Source organism: Amphiura filiformis, chromosome 18, assembly GCF_039555335.1.
Source record: "Amphiura filiformis chromosome 18, Afil_fr2py, whole genome shotgun sequence".
Taxonomy (NCBI): Eukaryota; Metazoa; Echinodermata; class Ophiuroidea; order Amphilepidida; family Amphiuridae; genus Amphiura; species Amphiura filiformis.
This window is the reverse complement of record NC_092645.1, coordinates 47,572,795-47,589,809: the sequence shown is the minus strand read 5'-3', so window position 1 is coordinate 47,589,809 and position 17,015 is coordinate 47,572,795. Positions and strand designations below refer to the sequence as shown.

The 17,015-nt window shown below is 35.3% G+C and overlaps 1 protein-coding gene across 1 annotated transcript in view; it reads right to left on the bottom strand.

The window, feature by feature from the left end:
* LOC140139194 (uncharacterized) overlaps window positions 1–17,015 on the bottom strand; it is an 893,593-nt gene that overhangs the window by 828,326 nt on the left and 48,252 nt on the right. The window contains exons 13-14 of the mRNA XM_072160975.1: window positions 15,860–15,896; window positions 13,465–13,579 (exon numbers count right to left, since the gene is read on the bottom strand). Coding sequence (XP_072017076.1) covers window positions 13,465–13,579; window positions 15,860–15,896 — 152 coding nt within the window. The remainder of the gene's footprint in view (window positions 1–13,464; window positions 13,580–15,859; window positions 15,897–17,015) is intronic.

The following is a 17,015-nucleotide window of genomic DNA, read 5'->3' as shown; positions in this document are numbered from 1 at the left end:
AAGCTATAGACGAAGCCAGCGAGCCAAGTGATTGTCAGAATTCATTCGACCATTACTGGCTCCCCGGCGCATCAAACTGGTGCTGTGACTGCCCAATTGGGTGGATTAAAGCCGCGTAAAAATCGATATTATATTGTATTGTGTTGTAAACTTTTATCCTTCTTTTGTCTACGTGTAACACGGGTGATGGAATGCAGTTTAAAATTCCCGCAAAGGACGCAGCATTTCACATTTTTGGTGTGGGATAGCCATTGAGGGGTAGGAATGCATGAAATTGGAGTCGTCTATAATCTGATTATATTAGCTCTAAGTTGGAATTATCCTACCAGATAATGTATGGTGTACGAAAAATAGCAATAAATCGGAGCAATTGTCGAAAATATAATCTGCTGAGAATAAATTCAGCAGGGAAAACAAATTTTCTATCAATTGATCATTTGCCCCTTAAGTTTCTTGTTTTGTTTTAAGACTATGAAACAGTAAAGTGGTTATCTAGGTCTAAAATAAAATGGGTATAGGCTTCAACTCGTGCGAAACACCAATGTCTATGTACAAAAGTAATCAAATCAAACCAATCCGTGGTGGTGAGAAAATTCCACCTTCATATTATCTGTTATTATTATTAGCAGCATGGATACTGATATTGGACTCTGTCATTCTTGATATTTGCTTAAAAAGTTACCTTTTTCAGACGAGTCTTGGTTAGCAGCGACGTAGGTTGCAACAACGTCTTGACCACCCATCGGGTGGTCAGGTGACCGGAGGTCTGTAAACACTACGCTGAACAGGGGCGTAGCCAGCTTTTTTGGTCAGGTGGGGCAAAATAAAATTTCGGGGGCACAGACGAAAAAAATACAGTTGCATCATCCAATACATGGCCGATGTGCGCGCGTAGCGCGCAAAAAGTTGGTATTTTACAATATTTTTGTCCATTATCAGGATGGAAATGGGCTTTATATTTAAAATGTGCCCAAAAATTTTACACAAATTTCGCATTTTACACTATTTTGGCCCATGATCGGGCTGAATTTCGGTAGAGGAGGGCTCCTTGCCCATTTTCTTTTCTTTTGCCCTTCTGATTTGCTCTTTTATTTTTTGTCAGAGGGGTACTTTTCTTTCATTTTTTGTCAGGGGGGCACTCTGCCCCCACCTGCCCCACCGCTGGCTACGCTACTGACGCTGAATGAAGACGCCGTGATGGTGTCGCAAGCTACGTCGCGACGTTGCTCGTCGCGTCGCTGCTAACCAAGAATCTGAAAAAGGTATTTTTAGGCAAATGTTTTTTATTATTATTATTATTATTATTATTACAGTAAAACCTCATTATAACGAAATCGGATACAAGGAAAACCCTGTTATAAAGTCATAGGCCTACATCAATTGAAAACACCACACCTAAAAGTGTGCAAATGTGTACAACAGAATGATACTTTTTCTGATAATTGGATATATCATGTAAAAGAGTTCTTTGCAAATTTGAAATCTCAACAGAGAGTGGTCAAATTATGCATTTTGGTGATAACTGGAATATGTTTGGAAGTGATACACTTCACAAATCTAACCTAAGCACACATTTTCGGCATCTTTCCAAAAAAAATACAGGAAACGAAGGAGTTGTCCAGATCTGTGATCTAGCCCAAACAGATCCATGATCTAAACCACCACGGATAATGTTGTAATCTACCTCATTTTTGCCAACACCCGCCTCATTCTGTGGTGTTGAGTCACATATCTATTATATTTTACATCCTAATATCTCGAATCTCATTGAGTAAAAGCTGTTCTGTTTGGCCAGGCAGTTGATACGTACAACACGGGCATTTACTGGTTCAGAAAACATTGTGGTCACCTCGGCGTTCTCGTTAACGTTACCACGAAATTCCTGTAAGAGAGATAATGTTATTGCAGTGAGTAACAAAACGTACATCACTACGATTAGATGGTATGCATGTCAATGAGCATATATGAACACGGCAGAGTGCCGAATACGCAAAATTGATGTTCTGAGTAAACGGCATTTGAAAATCTTGGTACCATTTCATTGGTTCTTCTAAAAATTTAGAACATTCGTGAGCACTCATTTGAAATGTATATTATAGAAGTAAATGTACACGAATTATTTGCAATACTTGCATGTTCTGAAACAATCGATATATCTCTCAAAACGCGTTTTAATAGCTATTCGGCTTTATGCAGTATCCAAAATGTCTCTACCACTGCGCAGAGTGTCATATTCGCGGTCGAATACGCATTCAACTACGTGTAAACCATAGCACGCATTTTTGATTTGAGGCTTTTGTGTGGAAATTACTGGTTGTCCTAAGGCTATGTAGACCACAGATTCTGGCCATGATCTGGCCGTGATACAACTTGGTATATAAGTTATGAATAGTCATCCCTGTAATATTTAGCAAAAACTCGGGGATTTTAAAGCAGAAATAACAATATTAGCCTATATTTTGCGTATGATTTTCTCGGATTTTCAAATTTCACGGGGCGCACTCACAGTATTAAGCCATAGCTATATCATCTGTACTTATTTTGGTATCACTGGATAGAAGATACCTACAGCTATACGTTGGTATCAAATATATCAGTATAGGACATTTAATACATATATAGAGAGAATTTGGGGTTTCCCGCTATACAATACTAGATCAACCTAATACAGCTAAGTATACGATTCGTCTCTCTGCCGAATTCATTTATCACACTTAGGCGCGATTCGTCCAAATCAAAATTTCAATAACTACATCGGGGTGTAAGATTCACCATTAATTTTTGGTGGAAATAAAAGATAACCTGAAACATAATCATAAGCATGCGAAGACTCAATTTGCTCAAAATTCTCGATTCGTCACTCTGCCGAATTATACACTACTCCCTATTCCAGAAAATACAGCATTAATGTTTTAGGATTAAAAATATTATCATGTTTTGTCAAATGACACGTAGCCAAATCCTAATCCTTTAGTTAGTTCTAACCGGCAATAGAAATGTTTTTCAGGGTGTTTGTCGTATGCTGTGACATAATTGACATAAGGCATAATTGTACTGAGACTAATTTCAGGAAATGAATTCTAATTTTTGGAAAATACATTGTCTAATATATTTTATAATCAGTTATCAAAATTACATAGAACATTAAATTTAAGAGCAAGCTCACGGCCTATACTATACATTTTGAATCCTTAGACTTGTGCCAAGTCTTTGAATTTTGTGGATGATTGTAAGAAATGTTTTTGGCCAATACGCAAACTGGAGTATTCATAAAATATGACGTAATTACGAATTACCCTAAACGTGGTGTGGTCGAAATCTGACAAATTTTGCTAACATTTGTGGGTCTGTTGAACCCTTCGATGTTTTCCTCTCATATAAAACATGTTTCATTTTGGTCCAATGGCATGTCAGGGAGCTCAAATAAGACCAACATATTTATCCTGAGTAAGCAGTTGGACAACCACATCTTGAAAACATTTTTATGGAGATTACCCAAAGCTTACTTGTAATGCTTACTAAACTTTTGGCTTCAGTTTTAGCCGTTTCCGATGTACCAAAAATCATATTTTCATCACATAACTTTTATTTTGTAGCCTAGATTTCAGAGTATAATTATTTCAATATTCTGGCACTTAAGATAACAGAGATGTTATGATGGAGGTAGAACTTTTTGAATGACCCTCGTAGATACATGCAGTCATTACTTACAATTGCTCTTCCATCATGATCTTCAACAAACACCTCATTGGCACTAGTAGTCACAGAAGTCATGAATATTGACACTGTGAATTTTGTCACCCAGTCAGGTTGTACACCAGTGTAACCATCACCCTGGGTTATAACACCAGATACATAGGTCAGGTAACCTAATAATAAAGTAAATTGAAACAGTATTTGTTAAGCTATGTGATTTGCTGTATAATGAAAGACAAAGATATAAAGACTAGTTTGCGTCTGACGTCATATGTCAATCAAACTCCGAGCACGGTTTGTTTACAAGTGTCGTGATGATATGAGTTGCTGAACACGGCGGTAAAACCGGGCGCCTTATTGTTAATTTTGCACCAACAGACATACAAACCATCTCAAAAGTTAGGTCTTAATAGTAGGAAACTTTCTTTGGTGAAGGCACCATGTCCACAATGCCTAGAAAAGTTGCTTTTTGCCTTGTAAGAGTACGTATTTTTCGCCATTCACTACTATTCCTTTTCTCCGATCGGCACCAGCCAGATGAATCGACCTTCCTTATACGCGCTATTAGCCAATCAAGGATCGTAGAGAATTTGATTGACAGTGACGTCAGACGCAAACTAGTCTTTGCACAGCCGCCATCGGCGCTGTGCATTCTTTTTACCGCGTTCTTCTTCTTCTTAGTCCAGCCGAGCAACGGCTGGACTCTTGCATCCCAGTGGTTTCTGCTTCTTTCTTTCTTTCTGTCAACATTTGACATAATTGGCTCTAGCTCCCTAATTATTTGACCGATTCTAACCAAACTTGGGCAAAGGCTCCACTACCCCAGCCTTTACATTTGACATGACCCATTTGGGGTCAAATGTCACGCATGAGTAATTTTGGCTAAAAATGCGAATTTTACCAAAAATGCTTCTTCTTTTACAGATTACATGGTAGCGCAATGAAACTTGGTCATCGGCATCGACTATAGTTGGAGTCTATGGGGTAAACACAGATTTGGGGTCAAAGGTCATTAAGGGGATTTTTTCTGCACATAATCAAATACATTCAAAATGCTTCCTTTCCTACAGATTACATAGTACAGAGATGAGATTGACACATATGCACTGACATTAGCTGGTGTCTATAGGGTAAACACGGATTTTGAGTTCAAGGTCATGAAGGGGTAAAATAGGGTTGATTACTGAAAATCACCTTAAAGTTCACTTTTTCCTGCATATTAAGTGCTGTGATCATCAGAATAATGCCAAAATGACTATAGCATTGGGTGAATGTAGGGTTATAATCAGATTTGGCTTGAACATGGGGAGGGGTCTGTTTTGGGGTCAAAAGGGGTAAGATTTTGAAATTTGCCCAATTCAAATGAAAATTAGTATATGTAATCACGGTATGATTCAAAATATGATGGAGGTCATTTCAAGGTCACCAGAGGTCAACCAAAGGTCAAAATGGGTCAAATTCCAAAATTCGTCAAATTTAAATCTAAATTAGAATATGTAGTATTGATATGATTTAAAACAAAATGGAAGTCATTTCAAGGTCATCAGAGGTCAACAAAGGTCAAATTATTTTATTAGGTAGATTGTTATCAAACGTAATGCCAACATTTTTTATGAAAGGCAATTGTGTTCCAAATCTTTTCAAGGTCATAGAAGGTCACTTCAAGGTCACGGCTGGACTTCGCAGCCTTCTGAGGATGCAATATATCTAGTTCTTGCACATCCGCCATCGGCGATGTGCATTCTTTTTACCGCGTTCTTCTTCTTTCTTTCTTTCTTTCTTCTTCTTCTGTCAACACTATGCACGATCCGTCATCGTAGCCACATGCTTTCAGCCATGTTGACCATACTTGGTCACTTGAACCATTAGGTGGTGCCACAGATGTCACATGATAAACTTCCGGTCAAAAATCATCCACTTCCGGTCAATGGCCAAAAATATGATTTTCACTAAAATGCTTCTCCTCCTACATATTACATAGCACCGTGACATCACTTGCACACATGCATCACCTATACCCAGTGTCTAAAGGTTATACCACAGAATTGGGATCAAAGGTCATTAAGGGGTCACTTCCTGTCAAAAACCAAACATTTTCAAAAATCTATTCATCTATTGTATATGTGGTATTTTTTTTATTTGGGGTCAAAGGTCATTAAGGGGTCACTTCCGGTATAACACGAAATACCTTATAAAATTTTTATCAGCCAAGAAAAACATAGGAGAGTGATGGTATATGTTCACACATGAATTGGGTTTACGTAATGTATATGTGGTATTTTTTTATTTTTGGTTAAAGGTCGTTAAGGGGTTACTTCTGGTATAAAACGAAATACCTTCAAAAATTTTATTAGCTAAGGAAAACACAGGTACGCAAATTTCAGCTTCAAGGTGTAGAAGGGAGCACTATTGTCATAAATAACACTTAATTAGAAATATGATTGGTTTTGTTTGGAGGCAGTGGTTTAAAAACTCTGAAAAGTGCCAGTGCTCAAAGTTACCACATTTTACGGTAGGCCTACTGGGCAATTACCCAATGACCCCACTTTTTCACAGTTTTCATACCCGATGATGACTAACCCTTTTTGCTGTTTTCTGCTACTTGACCATTCAAATTTTCCAACATCCAGAACCACCTATGATACTACTGGAACATACCCGTCAGTTCAGATAGGGAGCCCCCCGGTTTCAATCCTGCACCTTAAGGTGGTATTGGAGGCATTTTCTAGATATTAGAAAATGATTTGAGTAGGCCTATGTTTTAAACAGATTAATTGAGTAGGATAAAGTACACTGATCAATATGCCTTTTGTTTGTTTTCTTTGTATCCTATTGTTTCTATAGTTAATAAGCTAAAAGGACTGTAAAGGCTCATTAATATGTATTTTTGCCAATTTTGCTCAAAATCAATGAATAAATGTTCATGCACTTTTATTTTGCACACTTTTGCCCTGAAACTTGGTCAAAGTTTTTCTAATATGTTCTAATGTATTATATAGTGAAGCCGCCCCCTAATTTGCAAATTTGCATAATTAATGAGCTAATTTGCATAAATGCTAATTAATTATGCGAATTAGGGCGGCTTCCTCATTACTTATGCATAAATTATCTGGAAGTCATTAGGAACACGTTGACCAAGTTTGAAACCAATATGAATATTCTATCAAATAAAAATGTTATGAACATTTATGCGTTGAATTTTAGTAAAATATTGGCAAAAATTACATATTAATGAACACTTTCAAGTCATATTAGCTGACAATGAAAACACACCTGAAGGGGATGCATTTCTGTAATGCCCCCTCCACGTTTCACTCTACCCCGGCCCAAATGAACCTGGGGCAAAGCGGAACGACCTTTTTCAACTTCACACCATTTAATAAAGCTGCATTTTTTATCAACTTCATTAATATCATTTATTAGTTGCAGTCCTAAGGTAAGATTATAAACCTTAGGCCTAAGTTTTGCCTTGCCTTGCTTCGTAATCCTATTTGGGCTGGACAAAAAAAATTTGGTCCACTTTGCCCCGGTCTCCCCTATACATCTACATTAACTGAATGCTTTGAGTAGATTATTTAGATTCAGACTTAATTAATTACGTGCTATTCCTTTGTTCCAAACCAGATAAATGTTATTATAAATATTAAAGTAACAAGTTGCAATAAAATGTAACTCTCCTTGCAAATAAAATGTAATTCTGTTCAAAATAACAGATGTAACTCTGTGTATTAAAATGTGCGAATGAATGTTAAATTGTGCAATAAAACGTATTTTTATAATTCATAGCGTCTAATAAAATTATAATCAAACACCAATATCGTTTTAGATGATTATTAAATATGAATTAACTTAATGCTTTGAGTTAAGAATTATTGAGATTCAGACTTGATTAATGGTCTGCTATTCCTTTGTTCGAAACCAAATGATTATCACTAATATTAAAATAACAAATTGCAATATAATTAATGTAACTTTATGCAATAAATGAACGAATAAATGTAACCTTGTGCAATAAAATGTATTTTCATAATTGTTATTGTTTTATTGGTCAGATTGTTATTTCTAATCATCATCATTGAAACAATATATATAGTACACATGTATTTCTTGAATTTGAAACAATTTATTAATAATTATTTAATTTTGTTATGCAATAAATGTACGAATAAATGTAACCTTGTGCAATAAAATGTATTTTCATAATTGTTATTGTTTTATTGGTCAGATTGTTATTTCTAATCATCATCATTGAAACACTATATATAGTACACATGTATTTCTTGAATTTGAAACAATTTATTAATAATTATTTAATTTTGTTATGCAATGTTAATAGAGCCTCAAGCAGTGGCGCCACCGGGAATTTTCCCGAATAGTTGGGAATCTGAGGGGGGGACATAAATGTGAAAATTTCCCTCAATTTGTGCCAAAAATATTAGGATTTTCAGTGATCGTGTGTTTGATTAGAAACTGCGCGTGGCAAATCATAAGTTTACCCCGGTGACGCCGCTGCCTCTTAAGCTCGTCTACCCAGGTTAGGGCAATTTCCCTACTTCGAAACAAGTCTTAAACCATGCATTGTGTCTTCTCTCGCAGTTGATAAACCGTTTATGACTTGTTTCTATAGATAGAAAATTGTCCTAGTAAGAAACGAGTCTTAGATTAAATACTTTGTCAACTCCCGAGTTGACAAAGTATAGCATTGCGGGTCCTGGGTACTGAGGACTAACCCGCATATTTTACATTATTGATTTTTATTTAGGGTCAAAGGTTATGAGGGGTCACTTCCGGTGTTAAACAAAATACCTTCTAAAATACCTGGCGGTTGTGCATGCTCGCGGTCGCAGGCGACCGCAGTTATATCTAGTTTCTTCTTCTGTCAACATTATCATAATCGGCCATCGTAGCCACATGCTTTCAGGCATGTTGACCATACTTGGTCAGTAGAACCGTTTGGAGGTGCCACAGATGTCACATGATAAACTTCCGGTCAAATGTCATCCACTTCCGGTCAATGGCCAAAACTTGGATTTTCACTAAAAATGCTACTCCTCCCACATATTACATAGCACCGTGACGTCACTTACACACATGCATCATCTTTAGCCAGTGTCTAAAAGTTATACCACAAAATTGGAATCAAAGGTCATTAAGGGGTCACTTCCGGTAAAAGTCTGAAAAATTTGTAAAAAATATTCAAAAAATCACTGTCTTTACAAATTACATAGCAGAGAGTCGCCATTAGCACAAATGCATTGCTACTATCTAGGGTCTTTAGGATGCCTACAGTTTTGGGGTCAAAGGTCATTAAGGGGTTACTTCTGGTCAAAAACCAAAATTATCAAAAATGTTTTAAATTTTTTTATCTCAAAATGTTAACAGACCAGAGTAATATAATCATCACACATGAATCAGTGTTACCTGATGTATGAATTGTATTTTTATTTTAGGGGTCAAAGGTCATTAAGGGGTCACTTCTTGTTTTTAGCTAAATAACTTTAAGAATTTTTATCTCAACAACTAAACATGGTAGAATTTTTTAATTAAAATTGGAACAATGCATTTTGTCGGTGTACATAGGGTTTTTTTTTCATTGAGGTAAAAGGTCATTAAGGGGGTCAAAAGGTCAATCATAAATTAAAAAAAAATCAAAATCCATGTATAAGTTCCGATTAAGCTGAAATTCACCAGGAATATTCCTTATGACATCCTAAGCACTATGTAATATTTTTGCGGGGTCAAAGGTAATTAAGGGATCACTTCCGGTTCTCACAGATTCATTTGTCACTGCTGGCTGTGCATCCTCGCGGTCGCAGGCGAACGCAATCAGATCTCGTTTTATTGTTGTCTATCATTATAGTAAACTTATTTTTAACTTGAAGATCAAAAATGTCTTCAGCATGCTTGTCACTAGAAAAGCTGGAGAAATAAGGGAATTTGAAAGAAATCCTTTAGGTAACATCTAGTTCTTTAATGCCACCAAGCCTCGGTAGCTCAGTGGTAAAAAAAAAGTGGTAAGAGACTCCGCTTAATAAACGAGAGGTCAAGATTCGCTTATCTCGAGGGGAAGATTATTTAGTGTATTTAGTGTGAAATCACATTAGCTCGAGTACGAGGTACTTTTTTTGTCAACCGTGTATTTTATACAATAAGGTGATGACGCATTTTATCCGACTCATTTTCAGATTAAGAAAAAGACCACGCAAAACGCATGAACGTTGATCCACAAGCCTCATTCCATAAACCGTTAAACAACAACACGTGGACTTGCCGCTAAGAAGCGCACACCCTAGACATTCCACGGTTGTTTGATGGCACGTAGAACTCTGTTCATTTTTAAGAAAAATTAAACACTGATGGCGCTATTGATCTTAAATCTTGTTTGCATCTTTACAAGTGGTAGATACTCGTATAATGGCATTAAAACATCATAAAAATGAATACCAAGTAGCATAAAGCAAGAAACATTTCAAACTACTTTTTATCATGAAATGAAAGGAAAACATAATAAAATTGGGCTAAATTAAATTTAAAATGTATTTAAATAGCGCTTTCAACTTGCACACATATAATTATACAGTCAACAGTCAACTATTAGAATAAAAATTACCACAAAAAGGCAGAAAATGTGAAGAAATTGACAAACCAAAGAAAATTTAAGTTAAAAAATAGCTAAAAATATATGCAAATATTTATTAGTGTGATGGCTGTTGTATTGTTAAGGTCTAATTATGCAATCTTTTGTTAGAAACATTAATAAATGGTCTCATCAAACCACCATGCCAATAGACCTTCGAAGCAGGATCAGCTCCCCAAGTTTCGCACGGGTTACAACGACACAATTAGCAGTAAGTTCCTTGACCAGGGATTTTTTTTTTACACGAGAGCAACCTCTCGCACCGGAGTCGAACGCCTTATCGATTGAGCTAACTTGACTGCTTATAGCTAATCTGACTGCTTATTTAGATATCATACACGTAGAGAGCCTCCCGATAAAAGTTAAGAGTACAGGGTGATGACCAAAAGATTCAAGAAAAGCCCTGGTCCATAATATGACTGATCTGCTAATTCGGGCTTAGTGATTTGTTTGATATTTTAAGGGAACTGGAATGAGCGTTTTGAGCGTTTCGACAGCATTTTTGTGGGACATGAGAGCACATCAGACCTATCGAATTGCATTCTGAATACGAAGAATGTCTTTCTGATATCAAATAATTTTCATTTTATTAAATTCACGATATAATACAAATTTTATGACAAATTATTAAAATGTAATATTTTTCACATTTTGGAGATATAACAGTCCTTTTATAAATTTAATGATATAGTCTTAAAGTGTATGTAGCTGGGAGGAAAAGCCGACGATCAATTGAAAATTTTGACCTTTCATATTGAAGAAATGAATTTTTTCCCCCAAAAGACCTAATTTTTTTTGGTGTTTTGGGGGACAAAATCCATATCTTCAATACGAAAGGTCAAAATTTTCAATTGATCGTCGGCTTATCATCCTACCTACATACACTTTAGGTAGAAATCATCAGATTTTATATATAAAGTTTACTTCGAGTACTGTTAAATATCAAAAATATAAATTTTAATGATTTGCCATAAAATGTGTATTACATTGCGAATTTCAAAAATCAAAATTATTTGATATCAAAGGCCATTCTTCGTATTCAGAATGCAATTCGATATGTCTGATGTGCTCTAATGTCCCACAATAAATACTGTCCAAACGTTCATACCCCTTCCCTTAATAAGTTGAGTTTTTGTGCAATGATTAATGTGGTAGTGTATCAGTGCATGGGGTGGGGTGTGTGTGTGTGGGTGGGGGGTGGTTGGGTGGGGGTGTGTGTGTGTGTGATATGGTGCTGGGGTGAGTGCCAGTGTTGTAAATAGTCCCCCGTCAAGTCAAGTAAACTGTGGGCGAGTCACATGTCAAGTCAAGTCATTTGCTCGTTTACCCAACTCAAATCAACACATTGTCAAGTCAAGTCAAGTCAATTGTCAAGTCAAAAATTTGCCCGAGTCAACTCGAGTCAGTAATTGACTCAAACAAGTCACTTCGAGATATTTCAGAGTAATCACTGAACATATATCACGGTTGTTTGATTCCTTTTTAAGAAAAGTTGAACAATGATGGCGCTATTTAACAAGGTATGGATACTTGTAAAATGGTATTAGAACATCAGCAAACAGACTAACAAATGACAAGGGAATTTTCAAAAAACTCACAAAATGTATGAAAATGTATAACTCATATTATTTGGCTATTTTAAATTTCAAATATATGTAAATAGCGCCCTCAATTTGCACACAAATCTACAGTTTATAGAATTAAAATTACCACAAAAAACAGAAAAACACGAATAATTTTAATAGAAACGAAAATCTATGTTAACATTTGCTACAAATATATATATGTGTATATACAGTTTATTAGTGCGATAGCTGTTGGTATTATCCAGGTCTAGAATTGAACTTTATAATAATGTTTTGTTGGAAAAATTAATAAATGGTCACATCAAACAACCGTGATTTAAATTCTATAGTATTCTATTTCCAGTAATGTTTGGTGACGTAAAATTGATAATATATTTCTACCAGATATTCTACGTAACATATTTTCGATTTTAAGGAACGTCGATATGTTACATCGAACATTCTACATGGTGCGGTGTGATTACCTATATCAGCTTGTATCCAAATTGTTTCTGTCTGGGTAAGAGCCGCTGTCCAACACTTTGGATCATTCAACCTTCCATCTGTGGCGTATCTTGTAAATGTAGGAACAGAGTACTCTGATGATGCCTTAATATTCTCATCTGGTATGTCATCATTTTCCATTCCCAGATGATCGACGCAAACTGGAGTATTCAAAATAGAAACATTTTGTACAAGAATAAAGTAACTTGGGTGAATACCGCGGACCCTACCAAATTACAAGAATTTAAGTGCCATATATTAATTCAAAGTCAATACATCAAACTCCTCCACAGTGTATGAAAATTTCGGTAGGAATGCACCATTTGCAACAAAAAAAAAATAGTTGGACTCTCTTGTATTTTGGGGGTGAAAATTATTTGAAATAAATAGAACGGTGCTATGGCACAAGACAGACTAAGCTGTGCATGTTACTCCATCGCCGCTGTAACCAACCGGCATTTCATGCACATGTGAAAGAACCATTGGTATTGGTGCAAGCAGCATTTGCGTTACAGTTATCAGTACCCGAAGTACATTCATTATCATCTGTTACGAATTGTATGAAATAAATCATAATTTATTAGATACAAACTGAATTGAGCTAATCAAAAGGAAAGTTGAAACTCTAAAACATGATACGAGGGTCATTCAAAAAGTTCTACCTGTTGGGTCATAACTTTTGTTTAATAAAGGTAGCTACTTGCAAATTTGCATACATATAGTTCGTAATGTCACCTACAAGTGGTGAAAAAAATCCTGTCAAGGCCAGAACTATATGTATGCACTTTTTTTAATAACAGCTACCTTTAACAAAACAAAAGTTATGACCCAACAGGTAGAACTTTTTGAATGACCCTCGTATAATAAAATTCAATAAATGAATAAATATAAATTGGGTTTTCTAGGCAACATTATGCATCATGTTTGATTGTTCACATCGCGGATGAATCTGTTGATAGGACAGCATTATTTCCAAAAAGTAATTTTTCTTTAATGTATTATTGGGTTGAAATTACTTGAAATAAGTAGAATGGTGCTATATATGACACAGAATAGACTAACCTGTGCATGTTACTCCATCTCCATTGTAACCGTCGTTACATACACATGCAAAGGAACTGATGGTATTTGTGCAATCAGCATTTGCGTCACAGTTATCAGTACTCAAGTTACATTCATCAATGTCTGTACAAAAAATTATGAAATGAGTCACAATCTGAAAGACGATACAATTTGAACTAAATAATGTTTGAATCATTTGGCTTAGCTTGCCAATTTAATGTATCATATTTAATGCATCATTTCGAAGATGTAGTATAACTCGCGAATGACTGACAATTACTATAAGTAAATAGAATTGTGCTGTGACACAAAATAGACTAACCTGTGCAATTCACTCCATCTCCACCATAACCGACATTACATGCACAGGTAAAGGAACCATCAGTGTTAGTGCAAGCAGCATTTGAGTCACAGTTATCAGTACTCAAATTACATTCATTATCATCTGTAACGAATTGTGTGAAATAGTCATAACTTATTAGGTACAAACAAAATTGAGCTACAATCAAAATGAAAGTTAAAATGATTTCTGTAATTGAGCGGATTTGTTTTGAAAACGTAAAGCACTCATATAGTTGTAAATGTCGATACGAATGCACCATTTCCAAAAGTCAGTATGAATCGCGAATGGGTGACAATTGCTAGAAATAAATAGAATTGTGCTATGCCACAAAATAGACTAACCTGTGCAAGTTACTCCATCCCCATTGTAACCGGCATTACTTGCACATGTGAAGGAACCAACGGTATTGTTGCAAGCAGCATCTGCGTCACAGTTATCAGTACTCAAAGTACATTCATTATCATCTGTAATCTGTAATTTCCCCCTTTTTTATAAAATTATTCACTTTTATAGCATTTTTAAAGCTTTTTCGGATATGAAATGTATCTATTAATGACAAAATTGGTGGCGCTATTTAGTTACTGGAAATTGCTCTTTCAAGGTTTTAATACAAATAATTCCTTTTATTGTTTGATAAAATATGTTAATAAAATTTCCTTGTTGCTTTTTTCACCTATTACAGGTGTGTTAATGGCAGTATTTATCACCTACCACTTGCAAATAAAGAAATATGATTTAGGATAAATAGCGCCATCTATAGTTTGCATTTAGTTAATAATGAAGCCAATTCTATATACATCAAACAACCGTGCGAAAAGTAGTATAACTCGCGAATGGGTGACAATTACTAGAAATAAATAGAATAGTGCTATGGCACAAAATAGACTAACCTGTGCAATTCACTCCATCTCCACCGTAACCGGCATTGCATGCACATGTGAAGGAACCATCAGTGTTAGCGCAAGTAGCATTTGAGTCACAGTTATCAGTACTCAAAGTACATTCATTATCATCTGTAACGAATTGTGTGAAATAGTCATAACTTATTAGGTACAAAATGATTTCTGTAATTGAGCGGATTTGTTTTCAATACGTAAAGCAATCATATAGTTGTAAATGTCGATACGAATGCACCATTTCCATAAGGAAGTGAATGGGTGACAATTGCTAGAAATAAATAGAATTTTGCTATGGCACAAAATGGACTAACCTGTGCAATTTACTCCATCTCCGCCGTAACCGGCATTGCATGCACATGTGAAGGAACCAACGGTATTGGTGCAAGCAGCATTTGCGTCACAGTTATCAGTAGTCAAATTACATTCATTATCATCTGTAACGAATTGTACGTCGTATGAAACAAGTCATAATTTATACGAATTGTATGAAACAAGTCATAATTTATTATTTACAAACAAAATTGAGCTATAATCAAAATGAAAGTTATATTCCTGTAATTGAGCGGATTTGTTTTGAAACGTAAAGCAATCGTATAGTTTTAAATGTCGATACGAATGCACAGTTTCCAAAAGGTAGTATGACTCGCGAATGGATTACAATTACTAGAAATAAATAGAATGGTGATATATGGCACAAAATAAACTAACCTGTGCAATTTACTCCATCTCCGCCGTAACCGGCATTACATTCACATGTGAAGGAACCAACGGTATTATTGCAAGCAGCATTTGTGTCACAGTTGTCAGTACTCAAATTACATTCATTAATGTCTGTACAAAAATGTATGAAATAAGTATATAATAATATTGGAAAAAAATGGAATTATCATCAAAAGAAAAGTTAAAATGTTTTTGTACTGTGAAACACGATAGACTTTGAACTCAATAATCAATGCTTGTATAAATTAGCTTCGCTTGTACTATTTAATGTATCTTGTTTAAATGATAACTTACACAAATATTGGTTGAAAATTTCGATACGAATGGACCATTTCCATGATTTCCAAAAGGTAGTATGACTCTCGAATGGGTGACAATTACTAGAAATAAATAGAATGATGATATGGGACAAAATAGACTAACCTGTGCATGTTACTCCATCTCCACTGTAGCCGGCATTACATGCACATGTGAAGGAACCAACGGGGATATTGGTGCAAACAGCATTTGCGTCACAGTTATCAGTACCCAAAGTACATTCTGTATGAAATAAGATACGTTTTCGAAATGGACTTAAAAGTCAGTTTCTGTAAAGAACGTTCACTTTTTGGCTATGTAAAATTATTCATTATGATATTATAACAAATGATAGTGGCATTGATAAGGTTTGGATACATTTGCAGTATACGCGTTATATTGCTGTTTATATCTTTAGGTTAAGGAATCGGACACCAATATTTGCAGAGTATTTTGTGGGACCTGAGAGTACATCAGACAAATTGAATTCTGAATACGAGAATTGTCTTCATGATATAAAATAATTTTGATCTTTTTATTCTGTCATTATTGGCTATAAATGAAAAGTAAATAAGATATTGACCTTCAATTTGGTGGGCTAATCAGTTTGTATCATTGAAGAATTCAAAACAGGTAATCTTTCGGAAAAAAAAATAAAAATCATAATGTCTTATTTTGGCCTGTTCAAAACAGCATCGATCACATTAACTGCCAAATAAGTATATCTATAAACTTGTGAAATATTATTTAGACTTATTCGTAAATGTGACCGTCCACCACAAACCGCTCATAAAGTCGGCAAATTGTATTCTGAGTTACAGTGCACAATGTGCATAAAGGTCGTATTCATAAGTACCTCAATTTGGTGTTACATGTTTCTCATTTTGCTAGAACCAATCAAACACCTTTTAAACCACTCATTAATCCTATTGTTGAAGAGGCTTATACATACGTATGTATAGAATTCGTAAATGCCTCTAGTTTTTTTTATTGCTTTGGCTAAATCCTGTTCAAGTGGTGGGTTAACCAACAATTAACAATGAAAATACATTCCTGAACCTCGTTGACTTGGAGATGATTTGAAGTGACCGCCATTGATATTTATTACCAGCAATGTGTAAAAAGAGACACATAGCGCCGAAATAAGGTACCCTTTTGCTGAAGGAGCAAATTTCAACAAAATATAACTCCGCTTCTGGATATCGTTTGAAGTCAAATGATATATCATTGTAAAGCGTATGATATATATTTTCTAAACAGTCATGAGATAAAACAAAATTGACCAGGCCGAC